General features: G+C 40.9%; 2 protein-coding genes across 2 annotated transcripts in view; one reads left to right on the top strand and one right to left on the bottom strand.

Moving 5' to 3' along the window:
* The window catches only part of C17H7orf50 (chromosome 17 C7orf50 homolog), a 119583-nt gene that overhangs the window by 11421 nt on the left and 85195 nt on the right, over positions 1–22967 (bottom strand). Inside the window, exon 3 of the mRNA XM_059484126.1 lies at positions 12764–12963. Within this exon, the coding sequence (XP_059340109.1) occupies positions 12764–12963 (200 nt within the window). The remainder of the gene's footprint in view (positions 1–12763; positions 12964–22967) is intronic.
* Positions 19147–22967, top strand: part of GPR146 (G protein-coupled receptor 146) — a 48719-nt gene continuing 44898 nt past the window's right edge. Inside the window, exon 1 of the mRNA XM_059484121.1 lies at positions 19147–19709. The gene's annotated coding sequence lies outside the window, so the exon portion shown is untranslated. The remainder of the gene's footprint in view (positions 19710–22967) is intronic.

Here is a 22967-nt window from a genome sequence, read left to right as displayed (position 1 = left end):
TGTGTTGAGAACTTGCTGTTGTTTCCAGTAATAACAAAAAGGTCAGGCTTGAAAGCTACTATTGCTGTATTTCTAAGCTAAATGTGCTTTTTATTTTACATATATTCATAAAAAGAACACAAAGCAGGAGTTGAATTATCACAGAAGAAGAATAAAAAATAGAATTTTTGCTCTTCACAGCCAATCTGTTCTGTTCCTGCAAGGAATATACAACCAAGTGTTATCCCAAAGTCCCATCTCCTCTCCAGATGTCCATCTTTTCTTGCACTTAATTCTGGTCACACTGATTCCTGCACCAGAAATAAGGGAAAGGAAAATGAAAACAACTGTTATGGCTCCCTCCCATGAAGAACATCCTGGGGGGTACGACCAGATAAAGAGGGCCCCACACTCTGTATGAAAATCATGTACGGAGCCAGCTGCACGTAAAATCCTTTCCAAAAGTTGGCACAAGTCCATTTATATAAATGCTTTCTGAAGATCAGATGAGCGATATGCTACCCGACCCAGAGAAAACAAATATGGTCAATTCTCTTCTCCCTTACTGTTACACCAAAAATGTCCGATTGTGGCACAGAATACTCCTGCAAAGGCACAGATTCAAAATGAGGAGCTCATTTTCATTGCTTTTAAAATTTTAAATCACCTTCTAAAACTTTAAATGCCCAAACAAACAACAAAACAAAAAAGTACACCATAAAAAAAAAAAAAAAAAACACACCAAAAACCACACCAAAACCCACAAAAACCCATCCAAACTTTTGTGTTTTATGAATAAAACACAAGAAATGTATGAAAGTGTCATGGTTTTCCATATTGCAATGCTAAAAATAATGCTGTAAGAGAAAAAACTTGATGTGAAACTTCATCTGTGAAAGCTTTTAAGGAGGGATGAAGAAATGGCCACTTGGAGGAGGATTTGGATACTGAAATTGGCTGACTGGTTTTGCTCTGAACCAGCCAGCACATCCAAGAACCAATTCAGTGCTTATTACACTGAGCTGAAGGTTTGTGTTCCTGCTGTTTCAGGAAGCCCTGAGGCTGCAAAGTGACGCTGGCACCCTGGGAAGGTGCCTCACCCAGCTGGGCCTCTGAGCAGCAGCACTGCTGAAAATGGGCAGCCCTTCTGTACCCAGATGTCTTCAATTTGCCAGGTTGGGTGTTTCTGTGTGGTTTTTCTCTTTGCAAAAGCCTAAGGGATTTCCACAGCCAAGGGATTTCTGCTGATCCAAAGTCCAGAACAGCATTTCACTGTAACAATGCTCTGGTTCTAAGGAGATGCCAAATGCTGACCTGCATCACATCCCAGAACCAGGCACATCTCTCCTTGCTGCCTCAGCATCCAGCAGATCTAGTCCCAGCTGGCCTCTCCTCCCCACAAGATTCAAATCATCTTCCTGCACCTTTCCCAGTGGTATTTCCCCAGGTTTTTGAGGAACAGGAGCTGCTCAGAGGGTGGACCATGGTCACCTCTGGGGGGTGAAACCCTGCCCAGCAGTCTGGAGGTTGGCCAGGCAGGATGGGGGCCAGCAGCATCTGTGAACAGACACCACCAGTGTCCCCTCCTTGTCTGACAGCCCTGACAAAGAGCTGGCCTCAAATCAGTCCCATCCCTTGTGGTATCCAGGGACTCCTCATGCTCCCTCCAGGAAAGGGGAAATTCCCCCCTCAAATGGAAGCTGAACCGTGAGCCTGTGCTGCAGGACTGGCCCTGTAACTCTTCTAAAGAGCTGGCTTGTTCTGATGGCAATGTGCTGTAGGTACAGAACTGTCAAACTGTCAAATATGGGATTGTCAAATTCCTACTGAGCTCCTTTACTGAAGTGAGTTCTATTAGGACAGCACTGAAGAACTGCTATTTATCAATTTGGATACCAGCCCTTGATGCACTGTTGCAGAAATTATATTTGCAGGATTTTTTTGTTCTAAATGAAACCCAAGTATTTTTATTGTTGGCTAGTTAGGCAAAGTTCATTTTTGCTACAGGAAAATGTAGCCCTCTTCAAATAACCCATCCCACAAGTGGCTCTTACAGTGCATCTGAAACGTACCACATTTGGAGTTATTCTGGACCAACAAGAATATATATATAGAAACCTTTGAAAAAAACCAAAACAAAAAGACATGTCAGCCATCCTTGTCATTTTTTACATCCTAGCCTGGACATCCCACAGCTGCATTCATCAGAAGTATAGCAGAGGTGGATGGAGTGCTGCAGACCCCATGGCCTCTGAATTTCTCAGGTTGTAACCTTACAGAATGACTTTTCTTTTTGCAGAAGAGCTCTACAAAGGGACAATATCAAGATCAACCTAGAAGTGTTCAGCACTTCACAGCCCACTCACATTTTTTTGATTTAGCTGAGATATTCAGCTATCTCTCACTGCATAATAAAATCTGCTGTCACACCAAGGTGTTCAGGGCAGTGTAAGATTCCCCCTTCTAATATCCTGTGATATGTGTTGCACTGCTAAGATTTCAAGTCATGTATTCTTAAAGAAATTGATCTGCAATTACTGCTTCCTGCAGATGGCTCTCATTCCAATTCAATTTCATTCATATAAAAGTAATTACTGATACCTTTTTAGGCATCATCTTACTAATAAATGTGTGAAGGAGGAGACAAGTTTTATTAAGGAACTAGTTTTATTATTTCAAAAATACTTCTTGTTATTCTAACTCTGGTTAGGAAGCCTTGACAGCTCCCTGGAGCTAATTGATTAATAATCATTGCCAACTGCATTTTAAATTTTAATTCTGGCTTTGGCTGACTAGTCTAAATGATTCCCTAGAGCTACGAAACTCCTCACCACTACTATGAGTATTTGGGCACTGGATGAATAGTTTGAATGTGTTTGAGGAAGTGAGTAGCAGTGTTAATTCTCCCAGATCTGAATTTTATGAGACAGAGAAAACATAAAAACTCCCTTCTGTGCCTCTGCCATGTCAAGAAGCTAATCTGAATGGAGGAAGATGGGTGAGCACAAAATGCCTTTTTTAAAAGCCAGAAGGAGGGTTAAGGATGGGATGCCTGGGCTTGGAGCCAGGAGTGAGGCAGGGAGTTGGGAGAGCCAGGGGAGAGCAGACTTCAGAAGCTGGGAGAAAAAGCTGTGCCTCACACTCCTGCAATGCAACCTCCCTGCAAATGAAATATTCCCAAAATAAAGTAAATAACCCCTGCCATCTGCTTTTAGTTAAAAAATATCAAGAGGTAGTTTGCTGTAATACTTGTATGTGAAATGGATTATTTTAATTATTCTGGTTTTATTTGACCTGAACACTGCCAAATTCTCCCCAAAGACAAATGGAAAAGATCAAAGTGCTTGTGTGAGGTTTTGAGCACTTCAGTGAGGAGTGATGATGTCTCCTTACTGTCAGAATACAGTCCTGAAGCAGACTGGTCTGTTTTTAAAGACTTTTGAATCTCCCTTATATATCTCACAAGGTTTCTGAAAGTAATACAAAATGAAATAATATATTAAAGCTGCTTAACTATTCAATTAGATGCAATCTCTTTTGTATAATACTATGGAAAGATGAAAGCTGCATGTCAGCGATAAATATCTAATGGCTACATTTAATAAACTGTTAAGAAAATTCATTTATACTAAATTTTATTTTACTGGAAATGAGTTATTAAAAAAGGAGACATTAATTTTTCTTAACCAGGTTTGGAAATCAAGATGCTATTTTACAGCAAAGAGAATCAGACAAAGAAACTATAACTATTTTTACCTGAGTATTCATGGATTTAATACATGTACTCGAATTTTCCCCATCTAAGGAAGCACTTCACAGTTCAGCAGTTAAGTACTGCTAATACAACTAATAATTGTGGCAATATATATGTGAAAAATTACAGAAGTTTTAACCATCCTATTAATAAAACTATCAGTAAATAAAAGCAAAGATGAGATGCTGCTACAGAACAAAATCCATGCAAACTTCGCTTTCAAAAGAAGGAATTGAGAAAAACCCTGCAGGTCTGTTGGGAGCAGACATTGGTACAGGGCCAAAGAAAACAGAGCCTGTGCTCAGATGAGAAGAAAGTTAAGTCTACTTTCCCTCATCTCACTTCTCTGGAAGGAGACCTTTGGACAGTACAGGGACTTTGGTGAGTCACAAACTTCATCACTGTTTAATTTATCACCTGAAAAATGGGGTAACAGAACACTTTCTCAAAAGCTGTCATAACGAGAGTAAATAAATCAGTGTCAAAATACTTCTCATTTATTTATCAAAACACAGTTGTGATCTGCTATCAGGAAAGGTATAACGGAAAAGCAAATTATCATTACTATGGTGGGGAGAAGATTGAGACAGTATGTTTAAAAAAAACATATAAAAATCTCTTTAAAGATGGGGCTGAGCAGTCAGGTATTTTTCAGTTGATGCAGTAAATGACAGATGCCAGATGAAAGGAGTTGTGAATTCATGTTAATGATGTTATTAAATACACTATTTCCATATGAGAATGTTTGAACAAAATGCCCAAGTAAATATTTTGACAGCTTTGTTTCACACTGAAGAAATGGTAGAAGTGCAAAGAGACAGAAGGCTCCAAAGTAAATCACTCTGCAGCTTTTACTGAAATATGCTTTGAGAGGTGTACTTGTGACCTTCCATAAAATTAATTCAAAGATTTAAAAATACAAATAATTTGATTTAGAGCCATAAAGCAGGATTAGAGTTCCCTATTCCATTTTTTTCTTTTGCTAAATATAGTGACCATTTATGGTTATGGAAATTAGTAAAGAAATCTCTTTCCTCTGCATAACCTAAATGGGACAATGAGCAGATTCTGAAAGATGGAAGAGCTACTGACTCCAACTGAGGAAATTTTGCCAAGGGCCTGAGCTTCCCTTTCCTTCTCCACTCAAGCCACACATTAGTGCTTATCAAAGGGGTAAGAAAGCTACTTCAAACCATTCCCTATAGGAAGAACTTTATCCAGGATAATATTAATAGCTAAGCCATAAAAAGTTTGGTTCAGGGAAGGTTGTGTTAGTCCAGCTGCTTTTCCAAAGCTCAGCTGAATGAGGTGCATCATAAGCATTTACTAATTTGGCTGGAAAATCATGCAACCATTGATGTTTCTCAGAACCTATTTCTGAATGAGTTGAAAATTCCACAGAACTGCTTGCAAAATCTCAGAACTTCCAGGTATAAACTAAGCATAAAGGTCTTAGAACCTGACATCTCAGAATCTCCCAAAGACCTATTTTGTCTCTAGGAACCAGAGCTGCTTATTCAACAAGCTGGATATGGCAAAATACATTAAAAAATATCTGTAAGTACCTAGGATCTTCATAATTCAATCCACAACTGTGGAGAGGACTTGCTAGAGATTATGAGAATGAAATTATTTTACACAGGAATTCTGTCCATCTGGAGCATTTCCAGGATAGTATTACAGATACCCAGAATATATTGCTAAGGTCTGTTTTCTTCCCAGAAATTCTTGGTAAAAATAGCTAAGATTGGCTCTGAGCCACTTAAAAGGGGGGTTGTTGTTGATGTCCTTTCTTTTTGTTGCTGTTTTTAGACTGTTTAGTAAATGATATTATTTGTCAGCATTACCTTGAACTGACAAGTTTATCTTCAGCAGCAGCTCAAGAAGCCTCAGTGCTCACTCTGGCTTAGAAGTGTTGTCATTTATAAATCAGCAACATGCAGTGCCTCTCATCTGCAGAGAGCCACAGCTTCTTCATTCAGCCTCATCTGAGTGTTAACCTGGTTATTCAGTTTCCAGAGCCAAGTATTCCTGCACAAGCACTGTCTGCTGTTCAGCGCCAGTGCAGGCATCTCTTCACCATCTGCATTGCAAAATTGGATTTGAATGGAAGACCTTTCTTTTGGTGAGCACTCTTCACACAGAGTCTGGCTCACTCACTCTGGAGAGCTGTATTATTTATAAATGGAAAAAGACCAGAGATATAGATAAGGAACAGCAATCTGCATGATCTCACTAAATTAAGAGCAAAATATTCATGTGCTCTTGCAAAGCAGTGAAATTGTTGTATTAGAACCATAAAAAGCAGCTAACCCAGCAAGAAGTTAATAAGAGTTTAAAAGCAATTTCTGCACAATCTGACATCCTGTGGATGTCATGTGGGGGTTAGAAAAACACTGGCATGTCTCCAACACATATCTACATATCACTTGCCATCAAGACACAGAAAAGTGAATCCAGAAGTCAATGACTCTATCACAGGGAATGAAAATCATCGACTCAGGCTGCCACCAGACATCTTGATTAAACAGGCAGAAGCTGAATAGTGCTGTTACTGAGAGTGTAATGTGACAGTCACAGAATCCTAAATGCACAGTTTGAATAATCAGAGGATAATGAGAACACTGATACCTGGAAATGGGTATCAAAAAGCCAACTCTGAAACAGGAGTGCATCTGACTTGCTGCAGCAAGGCTGAAGAAGGATGAGAAACCCTGAAAAATGTGTTACAGCTATAGTGGTATATTCTAAATGCCACTATATTCTAAATGCCAACACTGTCATTTACACAAAACTCAATAATAGTTTGAGGGGAAAAAGAAAAATCTTTTCCTGTTCAGGAAATTCAATGTGAAATGTCTACGTTCTATGGCTCAAAGATGAATCCAATGCTGTTGCCCACAAAGCAAAGCCAGAGTGAGAACGAGCAGGGAGGAATCACAGACCCCCAGTCCCTTCTGGTGGAAGGCAGCTCCAGTAAAACCACATTTGTTTCCAGGTGTCACATTCCAGGAGGATCACAGGCACAGGAGTTCAAAGAACAGCAACAGAGCACATCAGGGACTGGAAGGAGCAGCAGGAAAGGAAGGATCATGATGTGCTGCTTCACTGGAGGGGCAGTGAGACTGAGAAACCCACTCAGCCACCAGCAGGATGGAAACACCAGCATGGGAGAAATTATTTATGAACTGTGGGGCAACACTATGGTTTAAAAAACCTTGCTTAATAACAGGTCCAACACAGCAGAACAATTCTTCTGCTTCATATACCCTACCAGCAAGCTTAGACTTCTGCAGAAGGTGATGTGCTTGAGCATGAGAACAGGATAGCTCTAAGCAGCACAAAATCTGTGGAGGGAATACACCCCCTCCACCTACCCCCACCAGAATAACTGCTGGCATACCCACACCCTAAAAATAGGAAAGGTGTGGGCATTGCACCAGAGAGCTTTGTAGAGCTTGTGAGTAATGTCAGGGCTGCTAGGGAACTGCAAACAAACTGAGGTGGCTTCATCAGATGAAGTTACACAAGGGAGTGTAGGATAATGACAAGGTAACTCACTCTCAGCAAGCTGAGACTCCTTTGCCACCAACAGAGACAGTGGCTGCCTTTAAAATGAGGGAGATCTCATTTTCTCAACATCAAATGGAAAACTTGCAGCTTTACAGACACGCTGCTTTAGGTTGAGGAGAGGAATCACACTTAGAGGCAGGCCAGGCCCTGGTAAAAATTAGAAGTCAAGCAATATAGAAACTTGGAGAAGTGCTAAAAAAAATTCACTGATCTCTAGAGTATTAGGAAAAGTTCAAGTCTTTGAAATCAGATAGCAGCAAGTGCCTGCCCAAGTCCATATAAAACAGAACAACCCCAAATGCAAATTATCCTGTATCTGACTCTGGATTCATGAGGCTTCTTGCAGAACTAATGAATATGACAAAATGACTAAAAGCATGTAGGAATAGATTAATTACATCCATAGTTAATGCTTGCCCCAGAACCTTTAAAAAATAACCCTGGGATTATTAAAGCAAAACTATTCCCCTTCACTATGCCCCTAATCTTTGAGGAATTGCTGCTCTTTGAAGACACCTTAAAGCCCCAATTGTTAAGGGAATTCAGGAACACTGCTGTGTCTAATTACAACACTTTCTCTTAAGTTCACACACTATTTTTGTTACCAGCTAATTGAGATTCATTACTTGAGCAGTTCTCCAATATTTTATGTAATTCAAGATAAATGATGAGCTTAGATATATGCTGCACCTTGCAATCAGGAAGGAAACTTGATCTCAGTTTTGGAGAGCAGGGGAAAGAGAAATGCCATTAAATGCTAAAGTTAGTTGCCATTCAACCCAAGGAGTCAGTCTCTGGAAGGAATAAAAAAAGACCTGTGTATGTTTAGATTTTTAGTTTATCAGTTACTCTTTGTATCTGAAAGCTTAAGCTGTTGATGGTGAAACATCAACATCAGTGACAAGTTTGAAATTCATATCGATATAGACCAGCAGCAATGAAAATTATTTAAATTCAGAATCAAGTGTCAAAAGCCATCACTGACCCTGGCTGAAAAAGTAACCTGTGAGAAGTAAAACAACTTCAAAACATTATGAATCAACAAAGGAAACTAAATGTGACACAAGCCCACTCAAGGTGCTTTAAAACTAGAAACTGTTTTTAACATTAATGAGCATGGTTGTGTTTGTGCAGAAGCTCCTTCAATGGAATCACCTGCCCCAGGAGGGGTTGGATGAATGGGTCTGTGATTTCCTGAAGGGCCACCATCATCTGAGTTGTTTGGCCACAAATGTCAGATGTTGCTGCCACTTTACAGCCCTGCACCAGCATCTCCTGGCTCCTTCAAAAATCAGAAACTTCAGAGTGAACACTAATCCACCTCTTGATTCCCTTCTCAAGACAGCCTCTGCTCCAGAGGGAGTAAAGACTTGATATGCTTTCTACATTTTATTTCTATTTCTACATCTATATATTACATGCATTAGAAAAATAGCAAACTATAAAAAAATGCTTCCAGCAACAGCTCTCAAATTTCTGTATTCTTTGAGAGGAAGAACAACATTTCAACTTTAAAATCTCCCAGGCTTGGCACTGTTTGTAATAAAGTTTGACTGAGGACCAGCATCTGTTTCCATTGTGCAAAGCCAGCAGATAAACAACTGCCCTGGGTTGTCCAGGGCTGTCAGCAGTGCTGCCACCACACTCAGCAAAAACCACCCTGGGACCTGCAGAGTCAGATGATTTCCTCACGCCATGGGAAATTCTGCCTGTCTCTCACTTTTCTGTTTCTGTAACATGCCCTTGGTTTGTATTATTCTAGAAGCATCTTTTTACTTTAAGGAAATCTCTGACATTCTTTGAATCTTGCCTGAATTCAAATTAGGCAATGAGAAAAATAAGATCTCTATAAAGAAAAGTGACAAATACTAACAGTATGGCATAAATAATTTTAAAAATAATTGTACTTCAGCACCTTGTTTTTCAAATTTTAGTACATGATAAACAGTACTGCAAGGCTTAGGTAATTCACAGCACACATGCAGATAATATTATCTATTATTTCTACTTCAGATGATGTGAATCTTGTAGTTTCACATTCCTTTAGTGAGGTTTTTTCAGATCTCTCTCTATTCCTTTGATGCGTGATGGAGAAATCCATAGGTGCAGATCCATATGGCAATGAACTTTCCAAGCCAAACACAAGAACAGCAGCTTCCAGGAGAGGGTGGCTTGCCAAGACAAACAAGTTCTGCCAACATTTTAACACCACAGAAGGTCAGTTAGGTTATAATTAAACCTAATTACCATTCTCTGGAATTGCAACATCTTTTCACTTGACGTTGCCTAATGCTCAGAAAAGGACGAATTTTTGTTCTAGATTTTCCAAGAATCACATTAAGCAGACAATGGAGTATTCCCTTTAAATCTGAATCATCACTTACCATCATAAAGGAACAAGGCATGTCATCATTAAAAGGAAGAGATTTGTGTACCTTATTTAGCCACTAATACTTCATCACTCCTGCTTTTCCCTATTCCTCTGAAGTAATTGGGGTTTTTTCCTTCTGTTCAGTACCACTCTGGGGTTTTTCCATTATTTCACTTTTTTTTTTTTTCTTCAGAGTTTTATAACTTTGTGGTTCAACTCCCTACTTTTAATCCTCTCTCTATCTTCAGATCTTCCTGTGTGCTCCCTGGGCTAGCTGAGGATCTGACAGCAGTAACTTTTCTCTGCCAGCTGCTGCCTTGGAAGAGAACTGTGCTGGGAACCACCTGAACTCATCTCACCAAGGAAAAGATGAGATAAAAATTGGTAAAGCAAAATCTTTTTTCTCTCCCTCTTTCACAGAGGCCAAGAGAAAGTGAGAGAAGGGGGGAAAAAAACAGGAGTAATTTGGCTGCTTTTCCTCCATCAGGAGTGTAAATCTGGTCATGCTCAGCCTGGTTTCACTCAAATGAGCAAGGAGCTGATCTGGGCTATCAAAGTCACCCAGCTCACAGGGGAGACCCTTCAGCTCCTCAGGTGTAGTAGCTGGGGGCTGCAGTTTGAGCTGGCATCAGCTGCTGCTGCATGTGGCCAGGCCTTGGTGAAAAATCCTCTCCCAGCTAGGATGGCCTTCCAATAAAATGATAATTTGATCCCTCTGGAGACTGGAAAGCATGAAGGACCATTTGTTTTTAGAATCAAATTACAAAGCTGGAGAACTGGAAGACCTGCCCAGCTTGTGGCACACTGTGCCAGCAGTGGGCACCCCAGCAGTGGGGGCAAAGGTTGGCAGTGCTGCCAAGGGGAGCCAGGGCCTTGGTGCAGCCCTTGGAATCCTGCTGCCCTGCTGCAGGGCTGCACTGCTGCAGGGCTGCACTGCTGCAGGGCTGCTCTGCAAGCAGCAGGAAGCCAGGATGCAGTGAGCAGCCCTGCCCTGCACACTGTGTGCCCGATTCCTGCCATCAATGCTCTCTTCATTAACTCCCCTGGACTGACAGCACGAGGCACAGGTCTGTACAGCTGTGCTCTCCTGCTGCAAGCAGTCCCTCAATAAATAAAAATGACAGTTCCAGTTATCATATGGTACACTGAGCTCCACCTGTGCTACAGGAGCTGCACATGCCATCAGGCAGCTCAGATGCCACTTCACTTACCCACACTTCTGCCATGGAAGGCTTTTATTGTGGGTGGGGCAAAACACAAACACACAGCACTCTTTTGTTTACTTCCAATTATATTAATTTCTTGCATCTATAAGATTTACTTATCCTCCCACAGATTATTCATGCCTGTAGCCCTGCAAAAGCATGTAGACTGAAATCCTTCACCCACTCAATATGCTGGAGAGCTTGCAGTAGATTTCCAAAGCCTGGATTTTTGTCTCCCTTCCCCAGCTAGTCTATTACTTCTTGGATTCATTTAAATCCAGTTGTTTTTTCCTTTTGCAGTCTTACTGGGTTGAAAAAAAGGTCTGAGGTGTAAGAGGACTCTTCTACTATAACTGTAAGCTGTTTTTCTATAATTAATAATGGTTCAAGATGGTCCAGGCACATTTGGGGCTAGAATGGTTATTATGGCTATGTTTGCCTGGCAATTCAGCATCTTATGACTACCCCTGTTAAGTCAACAAAATTCAAACTGTCTGTTGCTGAAATAATCCCTCACAACCTATTGCTGCACATACAACCCACAGACTCTGTATGATAAGACCAAATGACAGAGCTGGTTTTCTATTTCAGGGTAATTTGGTACAGGTTAAGTGAAACTCTAGAATCAAATTTGTTCAAATATTAGTTCAAATATAATTTCATATTCTCCCATGTAACAAGGCAAAAATCCATACAGATAACAGTGGAATGACAAGCAAAACCCTACAGCTTGTTCCTTTACTTTGCAAACCTGAAACGCATTATCTGGAGATCCACCATTTACCAGAGCACACATAGCAGAGAGCAGGCTGAGCAGAGGGTTCAAAGCTATCTGTCAATCCATTTGCAGTTCAAACCAGTGGTGAACTGCTCCAGCTGTTTTCCAGATCAAAAATATTATTGTCATTTTGCTATCTCTGCATGCTGAGGGTTATGTAACAAAAATGCACATGTCCCTTTGCCTGGAATGCAATTAATTTCCTCCCTCCCCACTGCGAGTGGTAAGTAACAATTCAGACAGTCTGGATGCTTCAGTTTTGAGCACAGGCAGGGATGCAACGCTGGATTAATTCCATGTGGTAACCCACTATTTGTAACATGCCAGTCTTCTGGAGGTCTTACAGCCAGGGTATATTTTGTAGTTTGGAAAAAAAATAAACATTATCTTCCTGTTTGTACATGACCTCTTTACTGTCTGTGGGGTACCCTGAGTGCTTTACTGCAGTTCTTTAGTTTAAGCACAGACTTTGCTTTATGCTGGAATTTTAAGTCTTCTTATAAGTGTGCTAACTGGATAAAGGGATTGCTAAAAATCTGAAATCAGCCACTATACTTGCTGTACGCTTTGGTATGCAAAAATCAGTTATTGTACACTATTAACTTTAAAATAGTGGCAAAATCCCATCTTAATATACAAATATCCAAACATACTGCAGGTGGGTGAATTCAGACTCTGTAATGCTTAACCACTCCATGGAATTTGCTTATATAAAGAGAGCAACTGGAAGTCCTTTGCCTAGAACAGAACACTCAAGAAACAAAACTCATTTTCTCAACCCAATCTTTTTTGGAATGTGCCTTTCATCTCTGTAAGTGCAGCTAAGCCCATGATATTTATATAACAATAAGATCTTCAGGACAGGAGCTGCCTTTCTATAAAATGTTTGCACCATACTTAACTCCTCTCTGCTGTTGCTGTAATAGAAACACAATGGGGTGATCAACTGTCCTCCAGGGTGTCAACTGAGATGAAACATTAACTTAGTGCTTGACTGCAGCAATTTCTTTTAATGTGTTATTGCTTGGTACAGCTTGCTCTGGGTTACTGGTTTACAGCTCACTTGTGTAGGCAGCACCTTGCAGAGGTTTTACTGTTCTTACCTGGTTAAATAGGCCAGAGCTCGCTCACATCCCGATGGCTTTTTGAGCTCCACCTTTTTTATGGGGATTCCAGCTTCTCTCATCAGCTGTTTCTCCTTCTTCTTGCGCTCTTTTTTTAATTTTCTTTCCAGTTTCCTCTTTTCCTCTGGAGTAAGCTCTTCCTCTTCCTCTGCAATAAGCTCTTCCTCTTCTTTTGTAGCCTGAAATAATTAACATTTAAATGAAGTGTTTACCTTTCTATAGGAAAGTGAACAAAACATGAATAAATGTAATTAAAGGGCACAGGTAATATTTAAAACCAGAAGGTTCAGGTTTCATATTTTTACTGGTCACCGTACTTCCATCACCTCTCTGCTGTGCCAAACTCCCAAAACTGCAAATGCTGCACTCAGGATCTGTCAAACTGCCCTATAAATGTTGATGCTGCTCTGAGTACCACAGGAAACTTCCACCTATGTATTAAACACCATTTCTAACACTTCTTGTGCTGTTTGCTCTCCCACACTCAATCCTGAGGAGGGATGTGATCAGCAGAGGCTGTTTCACAGTGGATGGAGGGTTTGGATGATTTTTCAGCACACACACATTTCAGTGGGAGCAGTAAGGTTTCCTGAGGATCCTCAGTTTGTGTTTGCTGCGTAACCACACACTTCCCTGGACTGAGAGAACCTCTGTCTGCCATGCAGAGGCTTCATCTCAATTATGCCAAGGGCAAAGATGTGACAACTCCCTCCTTCATGCAAGATCTCTTGGAGATCCTTCAGCAATCTTGAGGAAACATATGCACAATCTTCAATAGACATACACAGATACATATCTCACAAAGGTTGCTATTTCTTTAGGTTTGCAGACAGAACAGTTAATTATTCACATCTAAAACCATATTACCATAAATATATGCATCAGTATAACCCAAAAATAAATATTTTACATACACATGAAGAGCTTTAAATAGTTTATCTGATTATAAACATTGTGTTTATCCTGCAAAATCCAGTGTGAGATTATGTTGTGTAGAAATAAAATGCTGCTCCAAAGCAAGATGAGATTCATTCCAGGCATTCCCAGATGTCTGAGGGAGGTAATTGCCAGGTATGGTCCTCTGCTAGAGCCTGGGACACCCATGGAGGCCAACTGGGTGAGAAGGAAATGCTCTTCCTATTCTTCCTGCTGCCCCCTCATCTGGTCAAAGAATCTGTAACTGGAACCTGAATGCACGAGAAGATAACTGCTTTATGGCAAGAGTGGTTAAAACCACTTTATAAGTTCACAAATCCTTGGTGTTAAATTAATTTGTGTCAGTCAAGGGCTTTGAAACACAAATCCAGACACAGAGTTAATAATGTTATTCTTGCTGACATTCAACCAAAGAATGTTAAACAAAGCAATACCTGAATACAATCTTATTTGCCAAAGACTCCTGTTGGGGTTAAAACATTTGTTCAGTGTCAATTCACCTATCATCTAAGCTGACTCTGACTCATCTTTTCAACTTGGTGTTTTCACAGACTGAAGAAAGGTTAAGAAAGCAGAAATCAGAACTAATGGAAGTAGGACACTAAAGTGGAGCTGCTTTTTCTTGTTTAAAATACTTTTAAAGTACTTTTACGAAAAGGCCAGCATTTATTAAAACACATGCAAAAAGGCAACATATGTTGCATTAGTATAGAAGACATTTTATAGTTCATGCTGAGAACAAAATAATATTTAGGGCGAAGGTAGAATTGAATTGTTACACAGGAAACAACGTTTTCATTTGAAAAGCCACCCTGGTACTTACTAAAATAACAATCCAGCCACACAAAGCCCTAGAAAACACTGAGGGTGGTCATTTATAAAGTGTTTGTAAAAGATTACTACAGCAGCTGTCCAACAGACGACACACTACAGTTAATCTTCTTTTAAAAATAATGTAATGAATTTGTTTACTTTTCTATAAGCCATGAAGCTTTCAAATAAAGTGACTGTGGCACATCATTAGAGGCAGTCTGATAAAGAAGCCTCTGCTTCTTCATACTTACAGTAAATGCATATCTTGGTAACTTCCCTTCCCCCCTTCCCCACATTCCTCGCATTATCAAAAAGCTTTTTATCCTTCTCCCTGACCGCTCCATCAAAAACAAAACAAGTTGCTCCCTCTGTGTAGGTCCCAACGTAAATACCAAGCCCTAACAAAGTTTGTTTCCAGCATGGATGGGCTGTGGGCTGTGTGACACAAGAGCATTGTTCTCCTGCAGGGCTGTCCTGGCAGGAACGGGTTGGGATTTACAGCTGGAGGCACCTCCTGCTGCCCCACAGCATCAGCCAGGGAAAATGGATCCATCAGCCTGGGACTCCCAGCACAGGTACTGACAGAGGCCTCAAACAACTTGCCCAGTTCCAAATATACTTTTATCCATCCGTGTCAACTTGGTTAATTTAATAGGATGTGCCACAGTCTCTCCTAGACTGGTTTTTAATTTGAAAACCTGAGGTTTTATGCACTTCAGAAAATACCTACATTTGGTTCACTACATTTGGTATAGTCCCTACTGAAGCTGAGGGTGATCTTATCAGTGAGGGTAATTTAACAGCAATTTCTATTTAAAAAAACCTTCCCCCAAACCTGGCAATTTGAAAGAAAACAAAACCAAACCTTCCACTAGAATTTAAATCCTAGCTGTATTTATTATTTATTAATCTATTGATGCTCCTCTCCTTTCCTTAAATCAACAGCCTGAGATTTTAATTTTGTTTTCCCCAAACCATTAGTGCGACTGTTCATCTGGAAGATGTTTGTGACCCATTTGGATTAAGAGTTTTGGTGTTATGTCATTATTTAAACTAAAAAACCCAACCAACAGGACTTCATTGTTTTGAGGTCATAAATATTCCAGGTTGTCTCCTTCTATATTTATAAAGTGACATCACAATTTGTAGTGCTACAATTTAGCCTTAACTACAACATTGTAAAGTCCCCATTTGAGCATGTGAGACACTTGTTTATTGACATGATAAATTTAAACCACATGCACACAGAAAAACAGCACTTGCTTATTTGCAAAGCCTGCTGAGAGCTACCACACCACCTCGGGTTGTGGGCTCATTAGATCTCAACCTAAACAAGGTCAGGCCAGGTCAGCACACTTGAATGAATGACATTCAGAGGAGAGCCAGTGTTTTCTTGTGATTAAGGAGGTGGGAGTCTTCCACTTGTAAACCTTCCAGAAGGCCTGAAAAGGTGCTAAAAGGGATATTGCCACTGGATGCCATTTTTTGAGTGAAAGGCAGACCCCAAATCTTTCACACTTACGCTCATAAAAGCCCATGTCAGCTTTGCACAGGCACAGGGATATGAGCAAGCAAATTCCCAAAGTTTGTATCATACCATGTCCATCTGCTGGCAAAGTGCTGGGGGTGCCAACACACTGCCTTTCATCAATGCCAGTCTCCAACTTTCTGAACTGTGTGTAAATATAGCAATGTGCTCTAAATAGTCCAAGACATCTGACTCAAAATAGCTGCAGGCTTCAGCTGTATCACTTTTAGATACCAGTTGAAGTTTTCCATCATTCTTTGTAATCTGGAAATATTGCACAAATTTGAAACATTTTATAAATGATCCTTAGAAGTGAGCTTACAGTCATAAATGGGGAGCCAGCTCACACAGACAGGAAGAGTTTAATACTATAAAGCAGCCCTGCTAAGCAATACAGAACAGAGAAATACAACTAGAACTGTAAGAAAAACCAGCAAAAAGATGTACAGGTTCTCTTGAAGGTACCTGACTCTTTTTTTTTGCTGCAATGAGAGTGGCAGAACCAAATAAGTGTTGTTTCTGAGGGCAGTTTTTGTATCTGCATAAAAGCTTCTACTCCCAGGGGACTATGAACTGCAATAGCTGAGCAAGCAGCACCAAGAAGGGAATAACAGCACTAATAACAGCAAACTAATTGTGTTGTGCTTCCACAGAGCACTAAGTGCATTTTTATATTTGCTTCCAGTCCTTGATGGCCTCACACTTAAGTAGAACTGAAGATATCTCCCAAAGTCTTCTGCTCCTCCTCCTCAGTCCTTCAAAATTCCCACATTTGCACCCCTGGCTGTCCATAGCCAGCACAGAATAATGTTGGCAGAGTCAGAAACTCTGAGGAATTGCCACACTGAACAGAACCCCCATCTATGACATTCTGCCTTTGGGATTCGTCTCTGTAGGTCTGAACTTCCTGCCCGATCAGGGTTTTGGCTTTGCTGCCAAACCTATAGAAGGAACCACAAACCATTCCACAACACCAAATTCACTATTTATTAGAAGCAGTAAATTCAGCTCCTCCAAAACCAATATCCTTTTATCCTTTTCTCCAGCACAGCACAAGAAGTCTGTACAACAACAAGGCAAGCAACAGCAGAAATTGAAAGAATTAAATAACAGTGACAAACATATAAAAAGGGCGTCAAATTTTTGAACTCCGGAGAGTTCAAAATGGAGGGGAAATGGATTATATGGCTTATTTCATAGTAGGAGCATTGTATCACCTTGTTTGTTCATGAAGCTCATGTTATTTCATAACTTTTAACATAGAGAACGTCAAAAGGGGCTTTGTTCACTGACCAAGAGCTACTGACACATCATGTAATGGCTTCTGCTTAGGAGCAGCCTTTTGCCCCCCAAATGCCCCGTGGACAACATCAGCATGCAAAACGTCCTGTTTCTGCCTCACACAATGCACATGAACCCAGATAAATAACTGGCCATCTGCCAGCCTAAAAACAAAAAGCGGAATCTATAAACACAGATCAAAACCCACAGAGAAGAAAGGCTGGCAGACCCTTAGACAAAAGGTTCATAAAAGAAAGATTGACAAATTATTTACTATCCAAGGCTGGCCAAAGGGTTGTGCTACAACTACAGCTAGAGAATTTGCATAAAACAGTTCAAGGCCATACTAAATTTAAATAATTATTTTCTACTACTTAGCATTCCATGAAAAGAAGAAGTATGACCAGAGAGGGCATTTGAAATTTCATTATTGTGCAGAAAGCGACTTTTAAATGAAAAGCAACATGCAGAAGTACTCTTTATACAATGTCTGTAGCACTTACAGAGGAAGACCTTTTATAAATTATATACTGCTCAAAGAAAAATACAACATTTTTGGTAAAAGCAAGGTGTTTGTAGAATCTCAACTCCTCACAACAAAAACACTGGCAGTAATTTATATTAAATTGATTAGGAAAGCTTTCTGTAGATTCAACCCAGGCAGAGAAGCCTCAAACAAGTTCTGCAGGAAACCAGATTGAAGTAAGAACAGCCTTTTTATCTTTCTGTTCCAGGAAAGGATTCTTTTTGTGGTCATGTAAATGTTGGGATTTTGTTTGTTTTTTTTAATAAAAAGCCTCCTTGTGTATACAGCTACAGTATCTCAGGAACACAAGAGATCAGGTAGCACCCTAAACTTGCAGCTGTAATTTAGAATAGATGCACCTTGATGAGCTTGAAACCTGGTTTAATTTACGACTGTGTGATCTTTGCATGTCTCAGATTTACAGCCAATTGTGAAGAGCATATAAAGTGTTATCATTAGCAACTGCTGAATAAGAAGAAATTGAACAATTTACTAAATTACATGAAAGCATTTACAGGCACACAGAATACACAACTTAAAGAATGCAGCTTGTTGAATTCCACTTTATAGACTGTTACTCCTATAAAGTACATACTCCTGCGCTCTGGCAGATTAAGTTCTGAGGCATAAATGAGGATCGTATTGTATTTCTCATTTTTCTCCACCAGTATCAGAGCCCTGAGTACAACAGAAATACTTGAGAACCACCACAACTGCAGACTCGGGGAATGCAGTTTTGCTTCATTTGCAGCTACAGTGCGGCCAGGAATTTTCACACATTTGCTGAAGGATTTTGCTTACTCCCTTACTCTTAATTAAACCGTGTTAAGCAATCAGGAGAACATACAACTGAAAAAAAAAAAAAAGAAAAAAAAAGGAACCCCCTCGGAAATCATTTGTATCCACATCCCTGTGGCTTACACACAGCTCTTTTAACCCCTCCCCAGAAACGCAGAGGAATTTTAATAGCAGGAGCACGAGACTGTCGCAGCACTCGGCGCTTTCATTGCCACCAAAGTCGCCCCCTTTAGTGGTGCTGACAATTTCTTCTGAGGCTTAAAAAGGCTTTGGGCTGTGAGAGGAGGTAGAAGCAGAGCAGAGGCTGTTTTGAAATCCTTGCTGGAGAATTAGAAAAAAAATAAATAAACCAACCCCAAACCACGAGCTCGATCTCCTCCAATGAAAGAGGTACCACAGGGTGTAGGCAGGTTGCCAGGCGAGCTCGGCAGCGTGACCGCACTGCATTGAGTTTCTTTAATGAAAGCCAGGAAAGAACACATTACACAGTGTTTCTTCTGAGAGCCAGCGAGCCTCCAGTGATTGAAATCAATAAAAACAGTCGGCAAGGGGCCCAGTGGGGGAAGAGAGAAATCTCCACTACAGCATTCAGTTTGCTTTCCACTTTCTCCCTCCCCCTCTAAAGTTAAACTCCGAAGATCACCATGACAAGCTCCTTCGCTTCCAGCGCTGGGAAGACGCTGGTGGGGATTTAAAGGAAGCGAGCGCTTTCCTTCGCCTCCCTGCCTTCGCTCTCCCCCCAGCGCGGAGGAAATGAAAGGCTTGTTCGGAATTTGAATCCCGCCTGGAAAAACTTCATTGGACAAGTGCATCGCTCTGCATTTCAGGAAAGGGATGGATTTTACGGTCAGAGAATGCTAAAAGGTGAGAGCGGGAAGCAAAGCAGGAATCCGATCCAGCCGGAGCCCACGAACAGGGTAGGATGTCCAAGCCGGCGGAGGGGACCTCTGGAGCTGCGGGACGGACTGCGAGCAAGTGCCTGAGATCATCCACATCCTGAGGCTCCTGGAACGCTGGGACACGTGACGGACACACCGACCCAGGTAAGCAGAACCTGCTCCTGACAATCCCCGTCCCGCGTCCGAAAGCGCAGAGACCCTTGTGCTCCAGCCTGCACAGTCTGCCCCACGTCCGCCCTCGTTAACCTCGGGCGACTTAACGCTAAGCTTGTCCCGTCTGAGAACCGTGTCAGGCCACTAATCCTCACTGAACTATAAACCGTGCACAAAAGCCCTTTGTTTACCCGTTTTGTGTTGAATTTGCGAGCTGACAAGGTAGGACAGGGCCATTGCTTAAGTGCAGCCCCCCCAGGAGCTGCCGCTCCACGCGGGCCCGCTCAGAGCAGGGGAGCACGGCTGACCCCGCACGCTGGAGCTGCCTGAGATCTGAGAGAGCGCCAGTAATGGATTTCTAATATGGTCCATATTTATCTATTTTATTTATGTATTTTAATCACCATAGCAGCCACATACAGAACATACTTGCACCGAGTTCCATGTGCTGTTCTGCACCGCGACTCGCAGCAGTGCATGCACGGGGGCTAGGCTGATTGTTTTGTCAAAAAGAACTTGGCAATTAGTTGTTAACACAGCCAAGGGGGATTTCTGGCACATTATTTAGGAACGACCCAGGTTTATGCAGCACGTGTGTATTTGCCGTTACCCTAATGCAAACAGGCTTTTTCCCCAATAAAAATGGGGAAGGCACAGATAACAGCTGTAGATCACAACATTCTTCTCAAGTTTTTGGCCAACTTCAGATGATTTACGTAGACCTCAGTGAGACACAGAGAGTGAAATCAAAGGGTGCCTTCCGCAAGGCAAGCAAAACTAATGATAGCTCCATCTCTTCTCCAGCAGAGGCAGGAATTCACTGGGACAGATAATAAATAGGTGCCTGTGGAGCAAGAGCAACAGTGCTTGTCCCCCTCACGCTGGTCATCATGAGATGTTGACAGCAACACACATGCTCACTGCTGGAGAGGGACTGGATGCCTCCACTTCCACTTAAATGTTTCAGAACCTCTTTATCCACAGCCTGTAGGGCACAAAGTCTGAAGGTAGAGAGAAGAGACTCCAGCTCAGTACCAGCAGACAGAATGCAGGAATTTAGGACAGCAAGTGCAGATGTGCATCTGCAGGTGCAGTGTTGCTCTTTCCTTGGAAAACACACACTTTAAAGGGTCATTTTGTTATTTACATGTCACACAGAAACTGATGACTCACCCACTTAAAGAATGACCCGGAGAACACCACCATGACCAAAAAGTAAATGCCATAAGTTGAAGCATGAACTGTTCTAATAAAGCTACAAAAATAGCTGAGGCAGTATTTAAATAGTAAGAAGTTTCTAGACTAATTTATTAATCCAGTTTTAAACCTTTCACACAAAATGATCACAAAATTATAGGTGAAGGTGTAATTAAAGAACAATAATTTACAACAAAAAAGCAAAGTTATGATTCATAATAGAATAGGATCCTACGTGGAGTTCTGGGCATACCCACAGACCCACAGTTCATTTTGCAGAGTCAGTTCCCTGTTTTGCCTCCCCTGCACAGATCCTTTGCAGAAATGACAGCACCTTCATAGCTCAGGAATCACAGCAATCATTCCCACACCAATCAACAAGTCTGCTTTGCGCTGCTCTTGGAGCTAAATTTATCCTTATGCAGAGGAACTCATTAAAGTCTTTATTTAACACTTCAGTCAAGGAAAGCTTAGGTAGGACTTACACAACACATACTGCTTGTACTGACATCCTCCAGCTCAAGTGATATTCCTCCCCATTACTCCCTCAGCAAAAATAGAATTATTACCTTTAAAATGTGGGATATTTTTGTTCATAGTGATGCATTTTTCAGAAGCCAAGTGGCACGAGTGACCACTGTTAATGGGATATCTTCTTTTCAAACACACAACATAGAAAGAAATGTATTTTCTCTATCAGAAGCTGTGATCAAATACAGATATTCTAGCAGTCATACCAGGGTTTTTCAGGCCTGTCAATGTTGTTATAGCTGATTCTGTGCACAGTGACCTATCCTTCAGACTCTGCCTCTGGAAGAATCCCATGTTGCTTTGCTGAGTCGGGTACAAAAGAAAAGAACTATTGGGAACCAATTTCTCATGTTTCTACCAGTCTTGGAGGTCTCGTATCATCAGCAGTACTTTGTCCTCAATAATGAAACACATCTTCATCATAATCAGAGCTCCTAATAGCTCATGGCAATTGTCCTTACAGCAATGCGTGTTGGTAAAAGAGCTGTTTGAAAACAGTCCATAGGGTTTTGAAAGAGTCAGAAAACTAGATGGAAGTATTTTAAATGTGGAAGGACAAACACTTTGTTTTAACATCTCCCATTTAAGTCCTTATGCAGGAAAATATCTGGGATTATAAAAACAAGTTAAATGGCCATGCAAAAAATGCTGAAATTCAGCATTAAAGGTGCAAACACGAGAGTCTGTTGAACACCTGGACAGCCTGTGTTCTGTGAAACAATATTCATGCCTGCTCTGGGGGGAAAAGAGTGTTGCCATCCCTTTCAAATGAACATGACCTGACACTTCTTGAATATGGTAAAGCTTCAAGGTGTCTCCTTTCCTATTTATACCAGTGGTTCATGTTCACAGTGCTGGATTCACTCAGCTGAGTATATTTAGTTTGCTCAGCCTCAAATTGACAGCTTCTCTGTAATGTACCCATCCTGACTTAAAAATGGAACATAATTAACATACAGCTGGAGAAGGTACATTTTTGCTATTTATGGGAAAGATTAGTGAAGCTGAAGATTAAATATTAAGTAGAAAATAAATGGTTATTGATCCATAGGAAAGGTGGTTTTCCCTACAATTCAAACAGGAATCCTTGTATTTGACTTGGGAAGACATTTTTTTGTTAAAAACAAGGTCAACAAAACCCATTAAAAACTTCATACCTCCTTACTAACAAGCTGTCACTGTCTTCAGCTACAGAGTCAACAGGATGCATAGATACAGGGAATGAATGTCCTGGGACATACACACTACTCTCAAACCCTCCAGATTCTCTCAGACCTAACAGAACTTTTTTTCATCAATTTCTTAATAAAAACCAGCACCAGTTTTACTCAGTTATACCAAGATCTTCTTCAAAACCAAGCAAAATATTGCAGAATTTGTTTGATCCATACCTGCATTTATATACACTCAGCTGCACATGCACACGTAGGCAGGAACATGCAATTTTCAATTTGTGAGAACAAGACCCAAGACACTCAGGGAAATGGAGTGGGCAGGATTAATTTCTTTAGCAGAATGTGA

This window comes from Ammospiza nelsoni, chromosome 17, assembly GCF_027579445.1.
Source record: "Ammospiza nelsoni isolate bAmmNel1 chromosome 17, bAmmNel1.pri, whole genome shotgun sequence".
In the NCBI taxonomy this organism is placed as follows: Eukaryota; Metazoa; Chordata; class Aves; order Passeriformes; family Passerellidae; genus Ammospiza; species Ammospiza nelsoni.
Note: the sequence above shows the minus strand (reverse complement) of the source record. Positions and strands in the feature narration are given on the sequence as shown.